This window comes from Anguilla anguilla, chromosome 14 (genome assembly GCF_013347855.1).
Source record: "Anguilla anguilla isolate fAngAng1 chromosome 14, fAngAng1.pri, whole genome shotgun sequence".
Lineage (NCBI taxonomy): Eukaryota > Metazoa > Chordata > Actinopteri > Anguilliformes > Anguillidae > Anguilla > Anguilla anguilla.
Genome location: NC_049214.1, coordinates 10,441,455 through 10,462,804, shown reverse-complemented (window position 1 = coordinate 10,462,804; position 21,350 = coordinate 10,441,455). Strand labels below are relative to the sequence as shown.

Here is a 21,350-nt window from a genome sequence, read left to right as displayed (position 1 = left end):
GTCGAACTCTAAGGCACTGTATTGATTGGTTTTGGCCCACAGAGGGAGCTATGCGACAAAGAGAGGTTGATGAAAGTGCTAAGTATCGAATGATGGCTGTGCTAATTTACTCTTCCTAGTGTTTTAGGGTACTCAGAGATACGTGGCATTCAGATGAAGTATCTGTTGGTATTCCTTAGATTCTGGACAATATTAATTGCAATATTCCTTTAACCATAATTAAGGATAAAAATGCAGTTTCTCGGTGGTCCAGTGGGTGGCGGCATGCGCCTTATATGTATAAATGACCAATAAAAACCAGAGAAGATGAAGAAGACTTCGGAAGGGACTTCGGATAGGGACCGTTCTAGTGAATCGTAATGGGAGTGAATTTCATCGCAGGGTCATGTGTGTTTTAGTCGCTTAAAAAAAAATACGCCAGTGATTTCGTAAAAACCTGGGTATGTTTGAGCAACCTCATGTGCAGAGTGCTACTGTCGATATATCGACACGTATAAACAGTCAGAGAACGTGACGTGGCCATAGTATAGTTGCCGGTGTGCAGTACAGACTGCACTGGCCTGAATCATAAGCTAGCTACGAAGTGCTATCCGGAAGAAAACATGAGTAGCTAGCTGGCATTGTGTAGTGAACGACAAACTTTCGTGAACTTTACGTGTGCGATCTCTTTCACTAAATTATATGATTGGTCGTTGGGTAAATTAAACTGATGAATACGTTTTATTGCTGTGTATTCACCTACTGCTGTTCGTAAACACGCACGCTGACATTAGCCAGCTTTCCAGCCTACCGGGTAGTTAGTTAGCTTGTAGCTAATATGGATTAAGTAAAATAACTTATTCCATGGTCACTGAGTACGAAATTGTCAGGTATGGATGAAAAATACAGCAGCAATGTCATTTCCAGTGGGAAGTTGGGACCAGTTGAAGTACCTAACGCCAGGTAAAAATATCCATCTGAGTTTATTTTAGCGAATGTTGGCTAGCTATCATGTTTAATAGCCCGTCAATGCATTTGCTATGTGCACGTAAATGTTTCGTACATTTTTGGATAACAATAAACATTAAATAGAAAACTAATATTTGTTGTCGGCTTTAGCACGTTCGTAGATTTAGGAAATAATGTTGTTCTAATGGCTAATTTTACTATCTTGCATTGCTACGTTTGGTAGTGTTTATGCTCTGTGGTCCTGGATTGAAATGTTCCTCCCTCTGTACTGATCTCCTTGCCCCTACTGCCTACTGAATTTAGATTTTGGTGGAGACTGATTGTTTTTTTTCTTCTGTACACTGGTGAATCATATTGTTTTTGTATTTATTGCCTTTCAGGCTGACCAGGTACATAGTATTACTGTGTGTCACCAAGCTCTTTAAGGCTCTAGGAATTTTTGAGTCTTACGACTTGCTGAAAGTGGTCCACATAGTTCAGTTCATCTTTATACTCAAATTGGGGTGAGTGTTTTATTTTACACAAATACTGCATGTGAATCTTACTCCATTTTATGTGAGAATAGCTTGCATGATTTAAATCTTTTATGTAAAGATAAATTGTTTCTTTGTCTCTCCCTAGGTGTTCATTGTTGTTGGTTTTCTTCCAAAAGCCATTCTCCTCCGGAAAAGTTATTACAAAACGTCAGGTAACGTTCTTATTTTGGGTATTTATTGTTTTTTTGTTAAAAATAAAATAAAAAAAAGAACTAATATATGAAGGATAGCAGTGTAATCTGCCAGTCAGTTTAGCAACATGTGACGTAGTATGGAGGTAATGTTTGCATCTTAGCCCTTCATGATTGTTTTCATAAAGCTATTTGGCATATTCTGGGTTGCATATTACTGTTTTACTAGCAATGCCTTTTTTTTTAACAGCTTTCAAATTTGGTATTAAATATTTATTTAAATTGGCCAGTTAGCATGCTGTGTGCTTCCATCAGATTCTGTCTTGCTTGCAGAGACAGTTGTGCTGCCTTTGTGCTACTGAAGTGTCTGTTCTCAGAATTACTCTTGCCTTTTTCATATTTTTGTAAATCATGAAATCCTGAAGTGCGCCACTGTACATAAAGGAGTGTGTTAAGTGAATATGATGTATGTAACCGGACATGGTGAAGTGATCATGCAGTATTCTGTTCTTTTGCCTTGTTTCAGTGGGTCAAAATCCTCAAGCACGCTGTCATCAGCTGCGTGATTTCACTCTTGGGATTTTTCGGTCTCACGCTTTGTGGACCTTTACGGTAAAAAAACATTTTAACCTGTTCTTCAGGGCCTGGTTGGGCTATTCAACCAGCAATAAAATTATCTAATGAATTTTGGTTGTCAGTGTAACACTTTTTTGGTATGTAAATGGAAGCCAAATATTTATATTGCTCTCCAAAGTAACTTATGTAAGTGTATCTGAGGATTCATGCTGATTGTAAAATTTATAAATTGCTTATTGAAGCTTAGTTTTCTGTATGACAAATCTTATTACTGTGTGAGCCTAAACAGTGTGTTGTCTGTCCAGGACACTGCTGCTGTTTGAACACAGTGATTTGGTGGTCATCACCTTCCTCAGTGTTCTCTTCACAAGCTCTGGAGGTGGACCCTCGAAGGTACAGAAAGGCCCGTGTGTGTCTGTCTGTCTGTCTGTCTGTGTGCGTGCACGCATGCATATGTGTTTTTTTTGATGGGAGAATGGGGATGAATTTCTGGAAGTAGATGACATGCATATGCACTCATAAAATCATAACCCTTCACAGTCATTATTGTGAAGAAATAAAATACTGCCACACAGAAAATGCATTTGACAGGTTTAATTTTCCATACAAATCTAGGAAGTAAAACACCAGTCTTGACACAGAAATGACACAATTCACTTGTTCCTGAACGTGCCTTAAATCAGTGACTATAATAATCAACATGTGTCCATATTGCAGGCAGGCGGCGAAAAAGTAAAGAATTTTGGCATTGGCTGGTTCATTTAATGTTCTCATTCTGTTTTAGACCAGAGGAGCTGCATTCTTCATCATTGCTGTGATCTGTCTTCTGCTCTTCGATAATGACGACCTCATGGCAAAGATGGCAGAGCACCGTATCTTTTTCAGACGGGCTTGCGCAGTGGTCAGAAATAACATGCCTGGGGGGCGGGGGGAGTGTACTTAGGAATTTATTATGTTATTATACATTATTTATTATATGTTTTAATATTAGATCTGTTTTATATAGTCTATTGGAATGAAGCATACCATTTTAAACTGCTCATTTACAGTACTATAATTTAGGTCCAGATTCCGTCTAACCACAATGTCATATCATAGCAGTTAGGTTGAATGTGGCTGCTGGTGCCATCACTACCAAATAAAGTGATTCAGGCGTTATGGGTTCACATGTCAGGCTGCTGATATAAGTGGTGTTTCTGCTGAATGTGCATGTAATGGGTTTGCATCATATTGAGTATAGCAGACTTAACAGTCCTGACTGCAGCTGAAGGACACCATGACAGTGCCCTCACTCATGCCCTCTACACAGCCATTGCATTTTTGGGTGTGGCAGACCACAAGGTAAGCCGCTCGTATGGCAGGGCTGCCTTTTCACTACGGGTCTCCGCATGCTGGTGTTTTGGTTGCTGCGTAATGTTATCCAAAATGGGACATTCTCTGTCATCCATGTAAACCTTGGACCCATGTCCACTAGTGATTGGAACACGCTGTCTGTGATGCACTGATGTTGACCAATCAATGTTATTTTCTGAAGAAAACCCTAGTATTTGTTCAGATCGTTGGGTCAGTAATAGTGCACTGTAGCGACACTCACTAGTTACTCACTAGTTTTCACTTGTCACTTCCCTTCCTCTTTCTACCTGTCTCCCAGGGTGGGGTTGTCTTGCTGGTGCTGTCTCTCTGTTTGAAAGTGGGCTTCAACACAGTGTCCAGGAAGCTGTCTGTGGAGATTGGGGGAGCCAAGCGCCTCTACGCCCTGTCCAACCTGGCCTCTGCTGTGGTACTGCTGCCCTGGGTCATCGTGCTTTCTGCCACCACAGAGGTGAGAGTGTCCCAGGCGTGCTCCTCACAAAACGGGGAAACGTGCTCCATAGCCGATAAAAATATCTATTTACCACAGTCCAAGAGGTAGTCCGCATGTGTCTGCTTTCGAGTCTAGACAAATAATTTGGAGTGGGGCTTAAATACCCTTGCGTTCACTGTTGGAAATAAAATGATTTACGAAGTATACACCTGTCCAGCCACAAACGCATCCAGATACACACAGTTAAGGTTCCTAGTATTGACACAGTTTGTTTGTAAGCAGAAGGGTGAATGCGGTTCCACAATGCCTGCTTACAACTGTATTAAGTGGAATATTTTACCTTGTGTTGTCATCTGACTGCTGCTGAACAATTCAATGAAGCAAACATGTTTTGTGCTGTGCACCCTTGTGTGCTTTCATCCTTTTAACCTAATTTGGTGTCCGATGTACGCAGAGCAAGGTGGAGTCCTGGTCGTCGCTGGTGATGCCGTTTGGCATGATCGTGTTCTCTGTGATGATCCTGGACTTCTACGTGGAGTCCATCTGCGTCGCCAAGATGGAGGCACCCAGGTGCGCCCGCTATGGCTCGCTCTTCGTGTTCCTCAGTGGTCTCCTGCTGGCCAACTTCTGGACCCACCCGCTGACCGACCAGCTCCGCGCCGTGAGCAACCCCGCCCAGCGCGACAGCACCGAGCACGTGCTGTCAGGAGGGGTGGTGGTCAGTGCCATCTTCTTCATCCTGTGTGAGTGAGGCTTCTCATCGTCATCAGCATTGGCAACCTTTATTGTCCTGTGAAATCACATGGGGATTAAAACCATAGGCGACCTTGTGTAAGTGGGTCAGGAGCAGGAACTACAAGTTACCATGCAGTAAGTACAAGTACAGGTTTGGATGAGAATGCAAGTACATACTTTGAGTGGGACGTTTTACGATTTTCTCTAAACAATAAAAGATGATTTGTCCCTTGTGTGTTTACTTGTACTTTAAAAAAAGAAATTACATTCATTTTTCTACCTAAAGCCCATTTTACAGCAGCAGACTTGCTTAAAGGTATCTCAGAGCATCTTCTCCATCATAGGCTAGCCCGCATGACAAGTCTTTGATAAGAAGAAAGCTTGTTGTGAATTGTTACCAGATATGCCTCTAGCCTTTCTACTGCCCTAGGTGAGATTACACTGCGGTGATCTTTTGAAAGATCCAAAAAAATTATAAATAAAATAAAACTTTCCAATTTTTTGTAAACATTTACAAATACTTTGCTGGCAAGTATTTGTTTACTCAAGTAAAGGGTCCCCTTTCATTACATACAATACAGAATGAACACAAACATTCATCCTCTGTGTCCTATCCTACTGCTCGTTTGCACAGTTTCCTTTTATAGCAATCTCCTGTTTTTCTTGTTTTGCAGCTGACAGTATTTTGTCCTCCCCGTCCAAGAAGGGCCAGAGGGGGACTCTGGTGGGCTACTCCCCCGAGGGAACCCCACTGTATAACTTCATGGGGGACGCTCTGCAGCACACTTCCCATTCTCTGCCCCGCTTCATTAAGGACTCCCTCAAACAGATCCTGGAGGAGCACGACTCACGCCACATCTTCTACTTTCTCTGCCTCAACCTGGTTAGAATGACAACAGCCTGCTTTAACGCCTGCTTGACTATACGTTAGCGTGTAGGGTTCACAAAGTAAAACTGCGTTTTTAAAACGGGTAGCGATACAACACAAACTTTGAAAAGTTTAACATGTAAAAGCCAGATCGCTGGTAAGCCCATTTGCTGTAGTTTTTGGGCAAGCCTTATTGTGGTAGAATTTACACCTTAATGTTCCATTCGGGGCTAGTGTCCACATTGAAAGCAGAAAATGGAGCACAACTGATTAGAAGTGCACTCCTCAATCAGGCCTTTATGTTGCACCAGTCATTAATGCTAAATAAAGAAAACAGTGCTTTGTCTGACAAGCAGCAGTTTTCCTTCATTTATATTTATGCCTATTGATAAATGTGTTGATTGTAATGTGTGGATCTCTAATTTGTTCTAAAATTTCTGTCAGAGACCAATGCAAAGATAGAGATTAAATTGCACTTTGGTTTACCATGAACCCATTTTTTTCCCTTCATTGTTCTCTAAAGTAGAACTCAATCTATAATTGTACGTGTGTAACTGTTGCCGTCTGGAACTTGCAGGCCTTCACGTTTGTCGAGCTCTTCTACGGTGTTTGGACCAACAGCCTGGGTCTGATCTCGGATGGGTTCCACATGCTTTTTGATTGCTCGGCGCTGGTCCTGGGGCTGTTTGCAGCGCTGATGACTCGCTGGAAGGCCACACGGATCTATTCTTACGGGTCGGTTCATTTTTAAAGCCATCGTGTTAGGTCGTCTGGGGTGAGGAGCTTCTGCTAATGTCAGCTTTTGTGTTTGTTTTTGTGTGCTTAGGTATGGTCGCGTTGAGATTCTCTCTGGATTCATCAATGGCCTCTTCCTCATGGTCATAGCATTCTTTGTCTTCATGGAGTCCGTCACTCGAGTAATAGATCCACCCAACATTAATACAGACATGCTAACTGTAAGTATGTAGCTCATGCAGTATATTTTGAGCCTGATTAATTCAGTTTGATATACCAGAACGCGCTACATGCTACCCTAATTTATTGGGGTTGATAATTTTTCATCCTGATATCTTTTGGTTTCCTAATACATCAGTTCCCATGTACAATCTGGGGGTAAATTCTTCACTTTCCAGAAGGATGTAATTGTTACATTAAAAGAATCTCCAATCTCATAAATCCTTGCATCTCTGACACTGATGCCATTTAAACAATGTGGCCTGTCTGTCACCTACAGCCGGTCTCAGTTGGGGGCCTCATCGTCAATCTTGTGGGTATCTGTGCGTTCAGCCACGCCCACTCACATGCTGGGTCCAAGGGGAGCTGCTCGTCACATGACCATGGCCACTCCCACCACAGTCATGGAGACCACGGCCATGGGGGACACGGGCACAGCCACGGCGGGCACGGTCACGGTCACGCCCACAGTCACGGACACGGACACTCCCATGGCTCGCCAGGGGGAGGCATGAATGCCAACATGAGAGGTGCGGAGATCTTAATTTTGAGTGAAGCGCGAAGGTCTGGAGTCCATTCATTTTGATCTTGAGATGAAATTACCACAAGTCTAGCTCTCTACATATGGGCTAGTAATCATCCCCCTACACCTGTTTGGCTATCACTTGCAGTCTGTACCAACTTTGATTCTTCAAGTTGGCGCTGAAAATTGTTATCCAGTTCTCAATTGACCTATCCAATTAATTGAAAATGTAAATAAATCATTTTAAAATATATGCACTAGATGCCCTGTCCAGTGAGAAATGAAGTGCATAAGTATATTGCAATAGTTTAAATAATACAGTCTTGCTACACTGACAGATAATGAACAGTCCTAGAGGCAGTAACCATGAAACAAGAAGTGACTCTACGTTTAGCGTAGCCAAATATCTTCATGAACATATTTAGCTTTGCCTTACAACATATTTAGGAATAGATTAAGTGCTAATGTTGTGCTTGAATAGAAGTGCCAGAGAAGAGGTTGAACGTCGAGACTGCATGGATGTAGTCTGGAGAGGCGGATCTTAAGTCTTTTTTGGGATGCACTCAATGTCTCTGCTGTCCTGATTGCCCGGGGAAGTGAGGATCTGCAGTCCTCCGATCCTGCTTGAGCCAGATTCTCGACCTGATTTGAATGTGTCGCGAAGGTCATGTGGCGGTGGTCACATGACCGATCCCTGGTGGATGACTTGTGCCCTTTCTGCATCCTTCCAGGCGTCTTCCTGCACGTCCTGGCCGACACCCTGGGCAGCGTGGGGGTCATCATATCCACCATCCTGATCAGGCAGTTTGGCTGGCTGATCGCCGACCCCATCTGCTCCCTCTTCATTGCCGTGCTCATCTTCCTCAGCGTCATCCCCCTGATAAAGGACGCCTGCGAGGTTCTCCTCCTGAGGATTCCCACCGAGCACGAGAAGGACCTCAACAGCGCGCTGGAGAAGGTGGGCCAACTCTCACCCTCGCCGTTCGCACTGGCCCCCATCGCTTCTTAGGAAATCGCAAAGCACGAATTGCAGTTGATTATGTTTTGCTTAATCGGTCTTGTGAGGGCGATGAGCGGATGCTAAGTGGAGCAGACCTGTATCGCCCTCTGATACTGTTGTGTGCTTGTGTCCCTCAGATCCAGAAGATTGAAGGCGTGCTGTCCTACCGCGACCCACATTTCTGGAGGCACTCTGCTAGCGTCATAGCAGGAACCATACACCTGCAGCTGATGTCTGATGTTGTGGAGCAGAGAATCATACAGCAGGCGAGTTACCGCATTTATGCTTCTCAGTGTCATGTTGCACAACTTTACCTTCTTCTCATTCTGCCATTTAGCATTCCTAGATTGCTGATTGAGTAATTAATAACAGCAGACATCACCAGACATCATCATCTTACTTTGCTGTCCTGTTAACTCAGTTTAATCTCTTGACTCTCTTTAATGCCAAAAATAAAAGCAGGCAAAATAGACAAAGGCAAACAGACTGCTGTGTATGTGGGTATTATTGTCTCAAAGAAATAAGTAAATGTAGCTTCTCTATTTTAGCTGCAATTACTGATGACACAATTTCCAACATGTGGAAAAAGTGCATCCTACAAGGAATCAAAGAACTACTTCAGTGAGATTAATCAGATGCTACATTTGTGAACAACACTGTGCCCATCAGTTATAACATATGGAACCCTGTTTTGTGAGATATATTGTCAGTGAGGGACAATAATACTTTTAGATCACTGTGAAAAACCTTAGTAAAAACCATGTTTTTTTTTTTCACCACAGTTTTGATTTCAGCCAGTCGGTTTGCTTTGGTTACTGTAGTTACAGTAGCTTGATACTGTGTGATAAAGGCTTTTCTAATTGCCTCGGATTCTCCCCCTTATTTTAGGTGACTGCAGTGCTTAAAGATGCAGGAGTGAACAATCTCTCTGTCCAGGTGGAGAAGGAAGCCTACTTTCAGCACATGTCTGGCCTCAGTACTGGATTCCATGAAGTTCTGGCTATGACCAAACAGATGGAGTCCATGAAGTACCTGAAAGACGGGACGTGTATCATGTGAATGGTTTCTGTGGGAACAAATAAATCATAATACTGAGGAATAAAATAAATAATAAATATTGGGATTTTATATTCCCATTTAAAAATATTTTTGCATATCGATGTATAAATATACTTATGTATTTTGTAATTTGAACTAACCTGGGTATTGTTGCCTCACTCTAAACTGGAGGGAATGGACTTATTTAAATTAAAATATTACATTGTTATTAGAGAGGCTTGGCTTGATATCAGCCAAACCTGCATATCTGAACATACATTAAATGTTCATACATCACGTTTGGTGTTTTCATATTCAGTCATTCATACTGCCCTACTTGGAGAATTTGTCACATAAAATGGCTCACTTCATATTACAACATAAGTGTGTTTTCCTTATTTATTTTGACTAATGGGTTACCTGGTGATATTTCTCTGGCTGATTACCAAGTGAATAACCATTAGTTACATTCTGTATTAATAACGACTGAATGTACGTTGAGTCCATTGCTTGTTAGTTCAGTGGTGCAGATAAAGAAATGCTCTCTGTTCAGTGTTCAGCACATTGGGCCTAAATAAATTATTCTTACTTTTGTTCTTAAAAATGTTCCTATGAAAAAGCAATATGAGATTCATGACACGTGCCAACCTTTTTGTTTTTGTGCATACCCAAGGTGTATCAGATGATGAATGCTGTAAATTTTATTTGCAATCCTGTTCATGTGATTTGCATAAGGAAACAGCCATGAACAAATACAGATTAAAAAAATGATGAATGCCAACATGTTCTTGGAAACATTCTTATACGCAGTTTATGATCAAAATCATCAAATGTGATCTTACACGTTTCGTGAATCAGGCCCGTTGTCTTAATTTTCCTCTCGATGTTAGGACACAAAATTAGTTAGACATTGGATTTGGCAGGATTTTCCGCTGTAAAATTGCATTGGTTTCTTTGAAAAATGTGTGTAATTCTGATACTAGTGCTAATTCTACCCTATTATGTTAATCCAAAAGTATTCTTATTTCAAAATCGTTTGTGATCACGCCTGGCTATGATGCGTAAACGAATGTTTCCGCCCAAAATACCGGAAATGCATTCTGACCCGCCCCATTCGTCACGACTTAAGTGAAAACAAACCCTTGGTCCGATGTTTTCAAGAATACAAAATCCAGAAGACTACTTAATTATAAAGAAAAGTATATAGGGGTAATTGCGTTATTATGGCGATTTAACACTGAAATGATGCGTTCGCATGCGTCTAGTTTCGCTGAACACCAAATCTTTCCTGCTGACATTACGAAATAATAAACTATATTATTATTATTATTATTATTATTATTATTAATAATAAATAACTATATGTGCTCTATTCAACCACAATGTTCTTTGATTCAGTAGCTCACTAGGATGGCGGATGTACGTTTATATTCAATAATGGTGCTTCCCTCGTTTGCTCAAATTCGGTTCAAAGTGCTTAATTTCCATAACTAAATGTAAACGTATTGTGAAAGCAACTGACAATGAAACAGCACGCAATTGTCTCGCCACGTTATATTCCAGAACAAAGAATATCAATCATGCTTCCAAATTATATATTTGATACATTGTTTCGCGAATGTTACAACTGTTCGAAAGCTTCCTTGAAAAATAACCATCACGTGACCAACGTTGCCCTAGAAACGCATTCTAAGACGGCGCGTGTCATCCAATGAAATCCGGGCTAAATTAAATCCCAGCGAATGAGATTTGAGTCAGTGAGGATTTAAACTAAAGCAAAGTGAGTTCGCTATTATCTGGCTCATGTGTTGGGGACAGTACAGCAGTCTTTCTGGTTATAAGCTTTACAGTTTGAAATGGCTCTTCGTTTGACCCGGGTGAGAATGTTTTTTCATTTTCTAGTTTTAATATGTATCACACTCCGCTTGCAATCGTATTGTCCAATTGTGAAGTTAATGCGTATTAAAGTTGTTAGTCAGCTATTCTGAAGGTGTAGACCGATTCTACCATTCAAGTAGGTTTGCTGCCTCTGCTGTCCTTTAATTTCAATTGCTACTTGTATCTTTGTTTTAGTGTAGCTTTTACATTACTGGTATGACTTGCCTGAAGTATCCGTATAACCTGGATAAAACTTGGTACCGTTGGTCACGTTGCTTAGGTTCGCTACTTGCTACTGACTTCATCTATAATGTTTGAGGGTTGCATCGTGCTTTCAAAATAGGGAGCGATAAGTCTTCAACTCTAATTTGCGCAGAATTCTCAGCTTGCTGCTGAAAACCGAACATCGCTGGCGGGCAAAGGCATGGCGGCCAAGCCTGTGCTAAGACCCAGGGCCGTGCTGGGGGAGATCGGAAACAAAACCGCAGCTCCGAGACCACTCCTTAAAAAGGTGAGTGATCAAACCAGCCTGCTGGTCAATTTAATTTATTTTTTTACTTACACCCCCCCCCCCCCCCCCTCCCCCCAAGTGTGTGCCATGAAGTTTGATTTTTCTATTGTTCCAGGAAACTAAGCCCGAGATGACGAAAGTCGTTCAGAGGAAGCCAAGTAAAGTGGAGAAGGCCCCTGAGGTGCAGCTCCCCAAACGAAATGCAGTTAAGAAACTTGAAGAGAAAGTAACGTTACCGGTGAGATGACTGAATTTCCCTTGTCAAAGTCTTTTTGAACCTCATGAACTATATCCGTAGCATAAACTTGCTATCTTTAGATTCAGACTGAAAACTACACATTTTGAATGCATTGTTTAATCTAGTGATCAGAGCTGTGCTACTTTTGAAACTTTGGCTTTAAGATTGGTGGCAATGTACTTCACCCTGTTTGCCCCTTGTACCTCTGCTTACTGCCTGCTATTCTTGATCCCACAATGTTAAGGTCCTAAGGGATGCAGTTATGAGAATTGCTTATGGCTTTTCTGTAACACCCACCCCCTCCCCATCTGTATTTGCATATGCTGCCCTGGACAGGTGGTCCCTGAGCCTGCATCTCCCACACCCATGGAGACCTCGGGCTGTGCTTCAGATGATCTGTGCCAGGCCTTCTCTGATGTGCTCCTTAATATCAAGGATGTGGACGCTGATGATTATGACAACCCCATGCTCTGCAGTGAATATATCAAGGATATCTACAAATACCTCCGTCAGCTTGAGGTCAGTGTTGTACAGTTAAATCCCACTACTAGTTTCCCCACAGTAACTTGGGGTAATGCCTCATGTACACAACAAAATTTAGTCACTATTCAGATTAAGGTCTTTAAATCTGTCTGCATGATTGCTGCATGCAAACTCCTCTGGTTATTTAATGTGATTCAAAGCATTTGCAGTTTGTCCAGTCTTGAGCTGGTCTGTCTCTAATCAAACTGATTTGTCAAGGCTTTTATGCATGGTTTGTGTAGACACCCACAGCCAGCCATGGATTATGACGTGTGTGTGTGGTATGAGGATGTGGTTAATTTTCTTAAATGTCTGTTTGGGATTTAGGAAGTTGTGTAGTGTGCACAGGGCAGAACTTGTGCATTGTAGATGGGCACAGTTCAGTATACTGGCTGCTGTGGTGTAGCCTACCTATTACTCCCAGGGAAAGGTCTAAAGTGCTTTGTGCTTGTAGGTGGTGTTGGAACATGGCTTATGTGCTGGTTTTTCCTTTACAGGTTGACCAGGCAGTCAGACCGAAATACTTGGAGGGACAGGAAGTGACTGGGAATATGCGTGCCATCCTTATTGATTGGCTGGTCCAGGTGCAAGTCAAGTTTCGCTTGCTGCAGGAGACTATGTATATGACTGTAGGAATCATTGACCGTTTCCTTCAGGTTGGTTTGCCTGTTCATTGTTTCCTGTGATGCCTGTGACTAATCTCCCCATGACAAATCTTTAACCATGATCTCCTCTTCCACCCACCCACTTTAGGATAACCCTGTGCCCAAAAAGCAGCTCCAGCTTGTTGGTGTTACTGCTATGTTCCTTGCCTCCAAATACGAAGAGATGTACCCACCAGAGATTGCTGACTTTGCATTTGTCACTGACCGAGCCTACACCACTGCCCAGATCAGAGACATGGAGATGAAGATCCTGAGGGTACTGAATTTTAGCTTTGGTCGACCTCTCCCCCTCCAGTTCCTGCGCCGTGCTTCAAAGATAGGAGAGGTAAGTTGTCCTGGTGCTCAAATTCTGCTCTGCATAATGCCACTAAGCTAATTCCTGTTCTGTGGGATCCCAATACTTAAGTGACTCCCAGGTTCAATGGCAGTCCTACTCCAATGTGTGCCTGATCCTTGTGGGAAGCTTTCCAAACGTGGAAGTTGCTGTTCTGAACTATGGGTGTAGTGATGGTTGACACTTCTACCCAAAATCCACTTAACGCCAAGTGCTGGAAGGAAGTCTACTTGTGTGCTGTGGCAGATGTTATGCCCTTAAAATGGGCCTATGCAGTCTCTTGTGGGTAGTACCGATTAAATTCACTTGAAATATTGTCTGACTAGGTTCCACAGAATGGTCTGTGCAGACAATAACTTCTATGGGGAAATGGCTACATGGGAATGCTGTGTCGGTGACCCTGTGCTTTTATCTGAATTTATTTCAACTTGTCTAGGTCACAGCCGAACATCACACCCTGGCAAAGTACTTCATGGAGCTCACAATGGTGGACTATGAAATGATCCACTTCCCTCCCTCCCTGGTGGCCTCTGCTGCCTTTGCGCTCTCTCTGAAGGTTTTTGATTGTGGTGAATGGGTAAGTTCTGCCACATGAACGCTCTGTGTTCGGTGTTGTGCGTGTGCGCGTGTTCTGATCTCTCTTCCTGTCTCCAGACTCCTACTCTGCAGTACTACATGGATTACACGGAGGCCTGCCTGATCCCCGTGATGCAGCACATTGCCAAGAATGTTGTGAAGGTCAATGAAGGACACACAAAGCACATGGTGAGCCCTGGGACGCAGCCCTTCTGCTTGCTCACCAAGATGTTTCGGTCTTGATTTTCAAAAGTTTGGTGCATGGAGTTGCCATTTTAAAGAATGAATTTGCTTTTCAGGCAGTCAAGAATAAGTATGGTAGCCAGAAGCAGATGAGGATCAGCCATCTTCCACAGCTGAAGTCTTCTGTTATCAAGGACCTGGCAAAACAATTGTCTTAAGCTCTATTGGGCACTGTGTGCTCTTTGTATAAAATGTAATTTTGTTTGCCTGATTTTAACTTTCTTTTAAATAAAGATTTTTACTCATTGGTTTTGTAGACTTGAATGAATCCACTCTTGTTCATGCATTTCAGATGGCATCAATACTTGCCTTTGGAAGCTTGTTCAAATGCAAAAAGCCATGGTGCAGGACTGCAATTGGGAGCGAACTTGTAAAATCACTTGCATTCATACTGAAGGCATAGTTCCAGACTTCTGGTGTTTTCTAAGCTAAATTATGTAGTGTGACTTTGTTCAGTCCCTAAATTTGGGGTCCAGGGGTGTCCAATCTTATCTGAAGCCTGTCTCATGCATTTGTTTTAGCAGTGTGACGCCCATTGAACAAATTGTAGTCTGAGCCCTTATATCGGAGTGTCGTGGTGCTGGACTGAAATGACCTGCAATTGCACTGGCCCTTTTTATGAACTGTTGTCTGGCCATGTTTTCCCTATGTTGTATGCTAAGATGTGTCGAATTACCCTTCGTCCTTGAGTGTTTTGGCAGCCTGACATGCTCTAGCTGCTTTCCTTAACATCTGCACAATGGGACTTAACTCTTGTCTCTAGAAAGCTGAAAGCTTTGTGGGATGGGGCTGTACAATTGCATGTCCCAGGAAGTTTACTTCTGGATTGTGGACTGTGGAATACAATTTAGTAGCCAAACCTCAATTTAAAATGCAAAATTCCTGTTTCAGTTGTAAAGCTTGCTTGTGGCAATTGATTGGCACCCTGAAATTCTAGAACTTGAATAATTTGATGCAGTTTACAAAGTAAAGTACTGTATAGTGTCAGTTGTCTTGAATGTTATCCTGGGAAATGTGTACATACAGGCCAGTCTTAAACTAGTTGCTTTTTTTTATAGAATGGAAAAGGCCCTAAAATCTTTCTATATTGGTCTCCCTTTATGTATTTTCTTTGGCTGTGTTGCCTTGGAATTGTTGCTTTAATTGGCTGGAGCCAACTTGTGTGAACTTAAAATGGGGTAAATCCCAGCAGAGCCATCTGGATGTGTTCCTTTGGCAAGTCAATTTCTCAGCACACTGAGCTTGATTTAAATAGATTATTTGTTCAAGGCATTTGGGGAAAGAACATTGCTGTCATTCAGCAGGATGGTGTAGGCCCACAGTTTCTGTGCCAGTTTTGAATTAGATTTTTTCTAAATCATTTGCAATTATACTGTCACCCTTTAAATAAGGACAGGTGGCATGATCATATGGTTTATTGGATTCCTTCTGGTATTTTCACATTTCAGTCTTGCTTGACAACCTTGTTTACATAATCTGGGGTGGCTGTGCATTTCAGTACTTGTTTCCCCTTTCATGTCCACTAGAGGTAGCTACAACTTAAGTTTCTGAAGAGACATCTGGTTTCAATGCAGCTTGGACATGTTGCGCAATTTGTATTGCTGTAACAATGTTGCTAACGCCTCTGATGTACAAGTAGTCAACACTTCAAATTTATCAGTCATGAACAAGGAACACAACTGGACTTCACTTAAAAATGGTGCGGGTTGTGTTTCATAGTCAGCTCACCGTAGACAGACTCCAAGCTTAGATCGGTGCTGCAAATGTAGCATAAATATGCTATCTCAGGAACTGCCCTGACAATGCACGTTGAGGACGTAGCCTCAGCTTGCCGCATGAGGAACACTGCTCATTTATATGAGCTTATTGTCTCTAATGGAAAACTCACAGCTGTGAAAATGGCCTACATATGCTGTCAAAGTGGTGTAAAGAGCAAGTACTGCACTGCCAGAGAGCTCCTCTTACCATGGAGCTTCGGGAAACATCTGTGCAGACATCCAGGTCAGAGGTTAAATGTCTACAGCATTGCCTATTCCAATAATTTACTGTTAGCTTTTAAGAAACACCTGCGTCTTTTGCGTAACCTTTGGGATGAAGGCCTCTGCCCGTGGCTGCTTTGCCCCATAAAATATGTGAGATTTTAAGGTCTGTGTGCAGCCCATAACATTCTCCAGATCCACTCATTTGCATGCTTCAATGCTTTTGTAATGGCTTTTTAATTCTGATGTGTTATTTAGACAGATTTGTTACTGTTTTTTCCCCGTTTGCCCGACGGAAAATTATTAGTTTTGGTGTCTTATATGGCCAACAGATGGCAACATGCAGCTACAACTCCCTACGCTCAGCTAATGGAAGTCTCTTCTGGTGTAAATTTAGGTTATGATGCAGCCGGGCAGGATGTTGAGGGATTTGTACCGAAGAGGTGTGAGATCGCCCTTGTTTTTTTTTTTTTGATCTCCGGTGTGAAAGGCCAGCGCAAGGACCACACTCTGTAGAGCGCCATGTGCTGAAAGCCACTGCTTACGCATGCTAATGGCGCCACAATGGAGAAGCCATCACTCAACCGATCCACAGCTTTCATCTTTTGGCATCGCAAGGTCCTGAGGGAAGCAATTTCCACTGGTCTCTCAGGGGACTCACAGGGGGCATATGCTCTCTATTGCTCCCTATGTCGTGAGCTGTCTCTCTCTCTTTCCCTTCTACACTTTCTCAACTATATGAAAGCTTCTGTGACTGGATGCAGGAGGGAAAATGAGGACTGTATGAATTGTTGAAAAAGCTGCTTAGCAGAGTGTGTGTGTGTGTGTGTGTGTGGGAAATTCATAACTGGGGAAGAGAAAGCTTCATTTGTAATGTGTGTGCCTGTGCACATGTGAATGTGGACAGAAGTGCGAATAGATGGCTGATGTTCTATTTCTTCATTATCCAGGTCTTGTTAAAATATTGTTAAAGAAGTTCCGTTGTTGTAAATGATCTATGCTAAGGATCTGAGAAAGACTGCTATGACTTGTTTTTATCTTTAAGGATATGAAGGCATCACCCACGACAAGTCGTATTGTGCAACACTGCCTGGGTAAGTTGATAACAAATCACCCCTCCTTTTATGACAAAGAAAATACAATGAATTTGTTCTGTAGCCATATCACCGTGTTAATTTGTAGCACAATGATATTGAAGCTGTGGTTTAGCAGAGTGAACGAATGAAAGGTGCTTTGAGTGGCAATTCGCATATCTTTTAAGGGCAATTTTCTTTAAATGGATACCAGATTCTCGCACTCGCATAGCAAGACTGCAGAGGAGAGAAAATACAAAGGGAAAGGACCTGCAGGATGGTCACAGGGGTATGACTGTGTGGTATTAACAACCTGTACCTTTTGCTGTGTACTATGGAGGATTCTGTTCTTCACATTACTTTCACTTGGCCAACTGTCTCAACCAGAGTAACTTACAATGCAGATGAGTGTATCACCGGATTTATTATGATTAATACTGGCAAACCTGGCAGTTCATTCCCATTTTCCCAGATCAGTGAGCCCATATGTATCAACACTAAAGCACTAATGAAAATTAACAATGCCCAGCAAGAACCAAAATACCAAATCCTGAGTATGTACAGATTACATTCAACAAGTCCATAAAAAGAAAACTTAACCCACTCGCCCCCCCCCCCAAAAAAAAAAACAAACAAAAAAGCATAACCTCGCTGGTAATGTTCTGTGAGCAGTGCTTATCTTTTCCGTTCTACCTTCAGCTCCACCCCTCAGGGACAGTTGATAATTATTCTGGGTTACTTTGGAGAGCCGTGCTTCTTTAAACCCAGGCCCACACTGAGAACTCATGCTTGAAGGCTGAGGTCATGATTGGGCAGGCATATCGGTTTACAAGGCAAATTCCTTCTGGGGAAAAAAGGGAAAAGTGTGAAGACCGAAAGCTGTATGGTTAAGGCAAGAGCCATGGCTAGGGCTGACTTAGCCTACATTTAAGGGACAGGATTGAGATTTAGCTAGAATCTATGCACGTTAGGGGATGGATAGGCTGTTCAGCCTGTAATATAAATGTACCACTGCAAGGAATTCAACAGGGCTCTAGTACGAATTCGAAGTTTCAGAAGGCCTAGCCGGATTTTCCGCAATACAATACACTGGCGCAAACCATTATCGAGAGCCTTCGTTTTTCAGTCAAAACTGATCGTCGGTTTTCTGCACTGGAACAAGATGCCCATTTTACGAGGAAAGAGGGTGCCCCACGGGTGTCGAGCCAGCGCATATCTTCGCCCCCGCCCGTTCGCTCACCACGCCTGAATTCAGCAACGACGAATTCAAACAAACACGGCGCTGAAGCTACAATATCAGGGTTTCCGCGGGGCGCTAGTACGCACGCGCCTGGCGACCGGGCCAAATTCTCCCGACCCGAAACTCGAGCATAAATAAACACGGAGGCATTCATCCTCACAATTTATAGATTTTCAAATAAAACCCCAGTGTGCTTCCTGAACTTCACAGGCCTCTGCTGCTCAATGGCACACGAAGAAAATAAAGGGCCCTATTGTAGCCCAAACACTGCTCTGTTTCACCCAGGTGTGAAAAGGCACCGCTCCTTGGTTCATTCCAATTAAGTGAGCTTAGCCATCCTCGAACAGTGTGACCTTTCTTTGCGTCAGGACTCAGGTGGTGCGTAGCTGCTACGTATCTTCCATTCCATATTTCCTCATAATTTAAAGTCGTCTCATACAAACAAATAATAAAAGGGGAAGCCTGTGCATTTTATTAATATTGGACGAATATTACAGTAGACGCATGTTTTGATGACTTCCATTGCGAGTGAAATCCCAAGGACCTTTTGCTTTTAAGAGTTTGGCTTTCATGTCTCGCTAGTTGTGATTAGGTTTGTCCTTTTAGCTTTTATTTATCAGTTCATGATATGAAATGGGTGAACCGGTCTTAATTTTTTTTTTGAACAACCTTGCTTAGGGCAATATTTCTTTATTTTGTTATTTCTGAGTACACGTTGGTAACAAATGCAAAATTTCCCATAAAACATGTTTGGAAATAGTAACGGTTATATAAGTCAGCCTATATCAATCAGGAAATAGTCAAGTTTATAAAAAATAATCATTAGCCGATTATGATCAGTCATCCTAGGCCAAGCAATTATGCGGGGCTTATTTGCATTATTTTATCTTCCTGGGAATTCTGTCATTAGATTTATTGCAGATAAAGTGACCCATGACGAAGTTTACTTGGCTCCGTAGGAGATTGAAAGTGTAATATTTCAGCAGGGGCTTTTCCTAGAAAGGTTTTTTGAAGCTTTAAATGTAATTTACAAGTTTATTTTACAGACCATGTTCATAGGTTTTAGAAAAGAGAAGCAAATATACTTTTTTATACACACACACACACACACAGGTAAGAAATTAAAAGGAAAAACCAACATAAAGTGTCTTAGTAAGGTGTTAGTAAGATATTCCCTCATTTGGAGTTTTGATGGTGGTGGTGGAGAGCGCTGTCTAACACGTTCATCCAAAATCTCCCATTGGTGTTCAATTGGGTTGAGATCTGGTGACTGCGAAGGCCATAGCATATGATTCATATGATCATTTTCATACTCATCAAACCATTCAGTGACCCTTCGTGCCTTGTGGAAGGGGGTATTGTCATCCTGTAAGAGACCACTCCCACTCCCATCAGGATAGAACTGTTTCATCATAGGATAAAGGTGATCACTCAGAATAACTTTGTATTGATCTGCAGTGACCCTTCCCTCTGTGGAGACAAGTGGACCCAAACCATGCCAGGAAAATGCTTAGATCTTTTCCTCTTTCCATCTTCATCCAAAATTGAGGTCAGTTGGGCCTGCTCAACATTTTTATACATGCCACGGAGCATGATAGGATGTTAATTGCTTAATTGTATGATGAAGTACACCTGTATGGAAGCATCTGCATTTGCTATGCTTCTCCACTTGTGTGTAACATTCTGAACGATATAATATTTCCCCTATGTTTACCTTTTTCCTCCTAGAGTAAGGTGATCTACCTGAAATTAGTTTTAGTTTGATGAGGAGTATGTGCTAAACATTTTGGTTGACATGGGAGTGCTTCCATTTTGTCACCTCATTTGAAGCTAAAAAATTAACCTGTCATGTCCCATGTGCCACATTCTCGAAGCACACAACTTTTGTCTGAAACGTCCAAAATTACCAGTATGCGAAGGTGATTCCGTTGTCAGCATAGCGACTTAGAGATACGGCCTTACAAAGTAATGCTAGTGTGGTCTTACAGAATAAAGTCGTCATTGCCCAGTTTTGTTTCTATGGCAACTACAGCAACTGTGGCTTGTCAGATGTGCTCAAGAGTAGGTACACTAAACCGATGCTGACTTTTACCAGTATGATGGAAACAAGCTTTTTTTTCTCCTGCTCTCCTTTAACATTTTATGTACATGCATGGACATTAAGGAATTGTCAAGAAAGTCAGTTTGTCTTTGGAAGGCAATTGAAAGTGGTGAGGGACACTTGTACTGATTGGTGCAAGGAAGGGGGGTGGGGGGGGGGGGGGAGAAAGGTTAAAGCTCAAGATATGGTGGGGAATTTGTTTTTTATGTAGCTGAATTTAGCTATATATATATATATATATATATTCAATATGATATCGTCAAATGCTGGTGTATTATTAAATTGTGAGAGTGACTCCACCAGTTATATGGAAATAGAGAGGTTCTCATGAAAATATGCTTTTTTGTTGCTAAGAGACCAGCCTGTTGAGGGAATCAGGATTACCATGGCTACCAGTAGGAATGAATAGTGAAAGTGATGGAATTTAACACAATGACATGTAAATGCCTGGATTGCTTCAAGCAACTGACGTGAATCTGTATCTGCAGGACTGTGGCTATAAATTATTTCATGAACTAAAACAAGATAAATTAATCCATCCTAATTTTTAAACCCACAATCAAGAATTATCACTTATATCATTGTGACTCTGACTTAATCTTGTCTTTAATCATGAAAGGCCTCTAACCTAGAAGAATTGGAGTTGTCTGAAGATAGATGAACAAGAGACAGTAGAATGAAATCAGTATCAAATCACAAATCTCTGGATGTGCAAAGGAAACTATTTAGAAACTTCAAATAATTAATCTTTGAAGTCAATAAATTGAGTAACAGATCATTTTAGTGTTTGAAAACTTGGATTCTCTATAAAGAAGAGCACAGAGACCATTAGCTTTTAATTTACTTATTTTTTTCTCAGTCATGAAATGTCACCAGC

General features: G+C 41.9%; 2 protein-coding genes across 2 annotated transcripts; both read left to right on the top strand.

Annotated features, from left to right (window-relative positions):
• The first annotated feature begins 297 nt into the window (after window positions 1–297).
• slc30a5 (solute carrier family 30 member 5) lies at window positions 298–9,675 on the top strand. Its single transcript, XM_035392198.1, has 16 exons — window positions 298–942; window positions 1,329–1,451; window positions 1,570–1,636; window positions 2,142–2,227; window positions 2,497–2,584; window positions 2,976–3,063; window positions 3,456–3,532; window positions 3,843–4,013; window positions 4,450–4,738; window positions 5,405–5,613; window positions 6,176–6,333; window positions 6,425–6,554; window positions 6,833–7,082; window positions 7,807–8,033; window positions 8,213–8,341; window positions 8,964–9,675. The coding sequence occupies exons 1-16, from the start codon at window positions 872–874 to the stop codon at window positions 9,132–9,134; spliced, it is 2,334 nt and encodes a 777-aa protein (XP_035248089.1). The 5' UTR covers window positions 298–871; the 3' UTR covers window positions 9,135–9,675.
• Window positions 9,676–10,969: 1,294 nt separating this feature from the next.
• ccnb1 (cyclin B1) lies at window positions 10,970–14,328 on the top strand. The gene is made up of 9 exons (XM_035389926.1): window positions 10,970–10,990; window positions 11,368–11,502; window positions 11,618–11,740; window positions 12,077–12,259; window positions 12,760–12,918; window positions 13,016–13,252; window positions 13,698–13,838; window positions 13,916–14,026; window positions 14,137–14,328. The coding sequence occupies exons 1-9, from the start codon at window positions 10,970–10,972 to the stop codon at window positions 14,236–14,238; spliced, it is 1,212 nt and encodes a 403-aa protein (XP_035245817.1). The 3' UTR covers window positions 14,239–14,328.
• Window positions 14,329–21,350: the final 7,022 nt, after the last annotated feature.

Coding starts and splice junctions, on each gene's coding strand:
- slc30a5 (XM_035392198.1), top strand. CDS start 872: ATGGATGAAAAATACAGCAGCAATGTCATTTCCAGTGGGAAGTTGGGA. Junction 1,452..1,569: donor ATCTTTATACTCAAATTGGG/GTGAGTGTTTTA, acceptor GTCTCTCCCTAG/GTGTTCATTGTTGTTGGTTT. Junction 7,083..7,806: donor CATGAATGCCAACATGAGAG/GTGCGGAGATCT, acceptor GCATCCTTCCAG/GCGTCTTCCTGCACGTCCTG.
- ccnb1 (XM_035389926.1), top strand. CDS start 10,970: ATGGCTCTTCGTTTGACCCGG. Junction 12,260..12,759: donor AATACCTCCGTCAGCTTGAG/GTCAGTGTTGTA, acceptor TTTCCTTTACAG/GTTGACCAGGCAGTCAGACC. Junction 12,919..13,015: donor TCATTGACCGTTTCCTTCAG/GTTGGTTTGCCT, acceptor CACCCACTTTAG/GATAACCCTGTGCCCAAAAA.